The sequence below is a fragment of the Colossoma macropomum genome, unplaced genomic scaffold, assembly GCF_904425465.1.
Source record: "Colossoma macropomum unplaced genomic scaffold, Colossoma_macropomum, whole genome shotgun sequence".
NCBI lineage: Eukaryota > Metazoa > Chordata > Actinopteri > Characiformes > Serrasalmidae > Colossoma > Colossoma macropomum.
Genome location: NW_023494799.1, coordinates 12313758 through 12320643, shown reverse-complemented (window position 1 = coordinate 12320643; position 6886 = coordinate 12313758). Strand labels below are relative to the sequence as shown.

At 36.8% G+C, this 6886-nt stretch overlaps 1 protein-coding gene across 1 annotated transcript; it reads right to left on the bottom strand.

Annotated features, from left to right (window-relative positions):
- Window positions 1-723: 723 nt before the first annotated feature.
- On the bottom strand, window positions 724-4301 carry si:ch211-1a19.2 (uncharacterized protein LOC100142650 homolog). The gene is made up of 3 exons (XM_036587349.1): window positions 4169-4301; window positions 2827-2894; window positions 724-1317 (listed from the first exon to the last, which is right to left on the bottom strand). Exons 1-3 carry the CDS (start codon window positions 4207-4209, stop codon window positions 980-982), a joined length of 447 nt encoding a protein of 148 aa, XP_036443242.1. The 5' UTR covers window positions 4210-4301; the 3' UTR covers window positions 724-979.
- Window positions 4302-6886: the final 2585 nt, after the last annotated feature.

The window sequence follows — 6886 nt, the reverse complement described above, 5'->3', positions numbered from 1 at the left end:
TGAGATAGCAGTGGGATTATGGGAGAAGCAGTGAACTGAAGCAGACGATTAGATCCAAAATAACGTTTAGAATTTTGTAACTTTAAATAAGTGAATTTTTTGTGAAAGCTATTGATAGAAGAATTATTAGTCATATTTATAGCCAGAAAATTATGATGCTGAACTTCATTATAAGCTGTAGTTAGTTTACTTCATATTCCTGTTATTCATTTACAGGAATTGTTATTTTTATTATGTATTTTCAAGTGATTATTAATATTTCGGGGCTCATTTTCCCTTTAGGCCAGGGCTGATAGCTCAGTGTTGATTTCCATCTTTAGGATTTGTCCCCATGTAATTGTCATTTTCCCCTGGTTTAATGATGAAACATTTTGTTTAGAACATTAATCATTAAGCCTATAACTCTGAGTGTGTCTAAAGGGATTTTAATGAATAGTCAGGTTTGTTTTGATGAACGCAGTATCACATAATCTTTATGACCATATTTATGACAGTGCTTCCTTATAATAACACCACACCCTATACAATTTATCTCCTTTGTTGTGATGTCAGCACTCAAACCTTTCAGCTGTTTAAACCACTTTGGGCCAAAATGTTTAACATGTACCTCTACAGTCCATGATTTCCTTCCAGTTAGGCCAATGTTGCTCCAGTTTATGTGGCTGTTTATTTAATACCAATACAAAGGCTTTCAAATGGAATTTGAAAGACAATGAAGAAAGACAGTCGAATGAACATGATGCTCAGTGTTGCAAAATATACCAAAGAATGACTAAACAGCTGCTTTATGTGCACTTAATTGAAAAGTAACAGCAAAAAATAGTTTTATAACAAAGCAAGGTGTCCTCACACACATATACAGTTAATAAGAACCTACAGTGAATATATAGTGAGTATGAACATACAGTGAACATACAATTCTCAGTGCATTAATCTGATGCATAGATGAAATGTCCAGAAATAATCACAAAAGGAGTGACTAGCTGACATACTGGTCACAGAGAGAGTGCCACACTTCTTCATAGTAGATCACCCCTTCTTGCTTCACCTCACACCTGTACACGTCATCACTCTTCCATTCATGAAGTGGTACAGAGTAGAATCCTAAAGCGGTGAAAGTTCCATCAGGCTGTTTGAACACTTGACCACTGCTGTGTTTCTGTGACACAGCCGTGTTATTAATCTTCCATGTGATGCTCATTTGATTGCTTTGTAGTCCTCTGATGACGCAGGTAAGTATGGCTCTTTCAGATGGTGTTTGGAGTCCAACAGGAGCCAAAATCAGCACTTTAGGAGCCACAGTCCTAATTTTAATGGCTGGAAGATACAGATAATTGATGATTATTCATTGATTGCTGGCAGTTTAGGGTACACAAGTAGTTTCAACCTTATAATAAGCTTAAACTTTCTGCATTTGGTTGTTCTAGGGAACTTATTACACTTAAAAAGTAGTTCTTCAAGGGTTCTTTAGCAATGGCAACCATGAACACTCAAAGACAACACTCAAGAAAACCCTTGAATGCATAAACGATTCTTTGCATGGTTAAATATGTCATATCTCAAAACTATATGATGGAAAACGTGTTGTATGTTTTTAGACCTTTGTTTCTGTAATATCTTTGCCAGAATGGAGGTTTTTCTCAAGCTTGTTTATTGACTGAAATGTACATTATTATATTAAATTTAAATATTATGTAAATATTCTTTAAAAATTACCCATCTAAATCAATAAATACTTTTGCAAATTAAGGTTCTTTGGAGCGAGGTCACAGAAAAAACACTTTTGGTTCCCTAAATGATCTTTCAGTGGATGGATAATGTATATGTGAGTGTGAAGATGTTTAAAGAACCTCCACAAAAAGTACAGGTTCCACACCTATTGAAGGTTTCTCATAGAACCGTACATTCAACCCAAGAACCATTTAGGAAGCTTTATTTCTGCAGTCTTTATGGTTTACAGTCTTCATGTGAGCATCCCCAGCTGATTGACATTGGTTGATGGATAAGATATTGTAGATAACACCCCATAACACCTGTCAATCATGGTAACACCCCCTTCCTGTGTTCTGTTTCTGAATTGCTTCCCAGTCACATGCGAGTATTTTTAAACACCTAATCTCCTAAAAGAGCTTTTTCTAAGGTAATGGGATACTCTGGTTGCTGTTTAAAGGCTCCTTGTGGGCTAAATGGACTACATTCTGTCCTTGCTAGAGCAGGCTGACCAGCTCAGCAGATAGATAAAAGGCTAACAGGCTCCTCCAATAATATTCAGAGACAGGCACAAAGCACAGTTTTCTTCCTCAATGTGAAACAAGATATTTGGAAGGAAATCTTTATGTGACATGATTTTACTAGTCTATGGTCAGTTGTGGCCAGGGTGTCTCTGCCACATAACTATACCTGATCTGAGGAGTTCTCCCCCCTGCCAGCTGGGAAACTGTGTGTTATAGGTTGTTTCGTATATTGTAGATTGTGCATTTTGTTACCAGTATAAAGTGTCATCGGGTTTGATAAGGGCAGTACACAAATTAAACTGGGAATAAATGCTAGCTCGCTACTAACATAACACAGGAAGTCCCATCAGGGTGCTTACAGAAATTAGCTTTATGCTAGAGATGATAGAACTCTATCCACAGAAAAACTATACACCAAAAAACACCACTAGGGGTCCTCCAAGACCTTAATATGATGCCTCAATATATCAAAATATGTGTGACGAAACAACTAAACAAAACTAGACAAAACACACAAAATCAACCATCCACCATTTCCATAAAAACTCTAATAAAGTCAACCAATAAAAGGAATAAATAAAACATTTCTTACCTTTAACTATAAGTTGAACACCCCGACTAAAGGAAATCATCTTCTCGTCTGGCTGTGCGCAGCTTAAGCTGTTCAAACACAGGTTCTTATTTTTTACCAGATAATGATAATAAACTTCATTTGTTTAGCAACTTTTGTATTCATGCTGGAAAATTAATGGCGATTCAAATAAGCACATCATTTGCACATGAATAGAATATAATACATAAACAATATTTGTCTTGCAGTTTATTACTTTTGGCAATAATTATGTTGATTTGTTTCTTTTTATTCATGACATACAGATTTGAATACAGTAAAATCAAGACACTGTTTTTGTTTTCTTCAGTCTAGGAAGCTCACACAGCTCAAGGTGCTTCACAATAAGTTTGCGAATGGAGCAAACAAAAAGGAAAGAACAATGCAAAAGAAAAAAGGCAACTGCTTGAAGGTTAAAGTGAATAAATGCGTTTTGAGTTGTTTTCAAACTGTCAACAGAAGGAGCCTGAATGGAAGTGAGTAGGAGAGGAATTCCAAATCTCTGAAGCAGAAAAGCAGGAAAGCGCTTCTTCATTTTTCTTATGTTTTGCTGGAGGAACGTCCACCGAGCCGGCACTGGACGTCTTTAAGATCCAATTTGGAATGCAGTCTGTCAGAAACTGTAGTATGTGATGGTGTCAGACCTTCTACAGTTTTAGAGCTCTTGAACTCCTTTCTCATTCATTTATTAACCCTTAACAGGCCAGGGCATGCCAGCAGGCCCAAAGTTTTATTACACACTTCTATGACCTAAGAATAGCTCAAACAGTTTGCATTAAAGTCCCTGTAGTTACTGAATAATAAGACTTAGTATGTAATAAGCCTGGGATTTTAAGGGGTTAAACGTTAAGACTTATTATTCAGTAATTACTATCAATTATGCAGTAAATAAAAAGAAACTAATATGTAAGTTATGTAGGAAAACATATCGGTGCTGTTGGAACAAAACCTCGTATCTCGGGTTTTTCACATCATTTGAAAATACATTTTGCCCTTTACATTATGTGTAAATTTCATAATGAATGGACCAAAATTAATGGAGCAAAATTGCTTTGAAAAACGTCTGGTTCCATTGACTTATGTTAAAAGTAATGTAGGTTTTTTCCTTCTCCTGTAAAGATACCATTTTGGAGATACAAGGTTTTGTTCTGACAACAGCGATATGTAAGACAACAAAGCAGTTTAAGGGGTTAAACCATACAAGCACTTTCCAGAAGAAAGAAGAAACAGGTACAGTAAGGATAGAACATGAGGCAGAACTTTGGTACATTACAACTTTGGTACATTACAATGTCCAGTTTTCTAGCAGTAAAATGCTCCTTACCTCAGTAACAGTAAAGCTGTGATCAGTGCCTTCACTTTCATTCTCACTCATGCACAAACAACATGTGTATGATGTTGGTAAAGTCAACTGATCCCAAGAGTTTTTGGTTGATGTAACACTGTATGACCCCCACCCCCTATCCCCACCCCCAACCCAACCACATATATGTGGGCCATCATGTCTAAACACCACTGTATATGTGTCTGTATTTTTGTTTTTTAGCTGGTTATAACATAATATGTATTAGACATTATAAATGTGATGCTTTTTTGACATGTTTGATATATCAGCACTCATATTTGATATTATTTGGAATTCAGTCTAGAAATGATCCTCTTTATTTTAGGTAGGGTATTTGTTAAGCACACATGGACTGTTTTTAATCTCATTACAAACTTGATGTTTTCCAAAGTTGTGCTACAGTTATGAGTTAAAAACAAGTCTTTCTGACAGTTGTTCAGTTGGGAGCTGTAAAAAAAAAAAAACAGGAAAGAGCCGTTGGCATTGTATGCGAGCCAGATGCGGCCATGGCTTTGGTAAACTACAGCTACTTCTGCAAAGAGCTTACTGGAAAGACAATCTGTGAGCAACATAGCAAAACATCATGTAAAATGATTTTCTGAAAAAAGGAAAGAAAACTGAAATAAGTAATAAGATGGTACAAGCAGTAGTGTATTGTCCTTTACTGGGTCATTATAATCTTTACAGATGTATTACGCATTGTACAACATGATGTATTTTGTATTGGTGGTGAAAGTATACAAAATATCACATACGTCCTAAAGTTTTTATTCCTGTTTGTGTTTTTCATTGACTTCTGTTTGGAAAATGGAAAACACTCATTTAACTGCTGATCATCGCTGTCTGTATTTGACCAAAACCTGAGTAATCAAAGGAAATTTAATGTCTGCTGGTTTTTCTTTTTCAAAATAAATGCTTCTGATTTGTGAACGTACACTTGAAGATGAGCCTAAGGTCACCATACCTAATGATAAGTGTCGGCTTGACGGGTTGAGCTGTGTAGCAATGGAACTGCATTCTCTGGAGTGACGGCTCTCCATCCAATTGGGATGAGATGGGGTGCCGTTTGTGATCCAGAGCTAATCATCCAACATCAATAGCTGATCTCTCTAATTCTCTTGTGGCTGAATGCAATCAAATCCTCACAGCAGTGTTACAGCATCCCGTGTAAAGCCTTCATGGAAGAGTAGAGGCAGCAAAGAACGGACACATCTTTGTTAATATCCTTTATTTCAGAAGAAATATTGGTTGAGTAGATGTCTACAAACTTTTGGACACATAGTCTATATAAGCTCCCCATATAAAATAGATTGGTTTGTATGCATCATTTCTTCTCCAGTACATAGTCTTAAAGCTATACAGGTTTTGGGGATTTGGAGACCTCTGTGGTGGAAATGTGTAATTGCATGCAATGATGGAAGAATATTTTGTAACATCAGTTGTGCTTCTCATTTTAGTCTGTCTGAGTGATGTTAATACATAAAGACGTATGACATGGTCTAAAAAGTCCTGTGAAATCTGACTCAGCATCTTTGACTTTTAAATTGTTATTTCAAGCTTTACAGGGTGACTAGCAGAAGCGCACACATGCCAATGCCATATTTTCTCCTGTCTCAGTAATTTTACTTCATTCAGTTTACAACAGAAAACATTGAGCTCTTTTGGGAACCTGTCTTATGGACAAGTAAAGCCACATTTTACTTGTCCGAAAGCCAAAACAGAGACTTTATAAAGAAGAAGACAGGTCACTGGTTGAAAAATTAATGGGAATGCTCAACATGGTGTCTCTTTGTGGGGAAAGTCCTGCCCTTCAATATAAAGAGCCGATCAGCTTGCTGGTGAAACCAGCATAGTAACCAGAACAACCTGGCAAAAACATAATTTTGTGTGTTATTCAGCCAAATGCTCCAAACCATTTCTAAGATTTTTGTCGGATTTTACGAGTGATTTTAAATATTGAATATCATAAGTTGGTCATCAGCTTGAAGTTTTTAGGACTCTTCCCATTCAAAGAGATAGGAGGCTGGTCTTTGTTGCATGGTTGCCCAGAGGGCTGTTGAGTGGACAGAATTTGGTAAAAATCACTTGTCCACAAAAAAAGATCAATAACAACTTTTATAAATGATTGCTGTATTGCATAAGTTTATCAATTGCATAAGCTTATCAGAATTGGATGTCGATTGCGAGCCAGGTGTTCTCATCCAGCGTCAGTTCCTGTCCTCACAAATGCTCGTTTGACTGAATGGGCACAAATTCCTACAGACACTCTCCAAAATCTTGTGGAAAGCCTTCCCAGAAGAGTGAAGGCTGCTATAGCCACAAAAGTGGGCAACTCCACATTAATGCTCTTTATTTTTGGAATAGGATGTCCAACAAGCGCAGATGATGGCGTCATGGTCAAGTGTCCACATACTTTTGGCCATAGCCCTCAGATTGACTTGTTTCATAGTTCTACCTGAAAAGGTTGTGGAGGTTTCAAAAAATTTCTGATTTGCTTGTGACTAGCTCAGACTACTGAAGCAAAGGCCCCTGGTCTAATAAAGATATAAACTTTTTCAGTGTTTGAAACCTCTATGCATGTGCCTTGGTAAGCTACTCTGCAGGGAAACCTGCATATTTAAGATATGTGTTAGCATGATCTTTCTTAAAGTTTTCACTCCTGTCAGAACACATTCGTTTTTCTTTTGTGAAATAATT

Coding starts and splice junctions, on each gene's coding strand:
- si:ch211-1a19.2 (XM_036587349.1), bottom strand. CDS start 4,209: ATGAAAGTGAAGGCACTGATCACAGCTTTACTGTTACTGAG. Junction 2,895..4,168: donor ACAGCTTTACTGTTACTGAG/GTAAGGAGCATT, acceptor GTGTTTGAACAG/CTTAAGCTGCGCACAGCCAG. Junction 1,318..2,826: donor TGTTCAACTTATAGTTAAAG/GTAAGAAATGTT, acceptor TGTATCTTCCAG/CCATTAAAATTAGGACTGTG.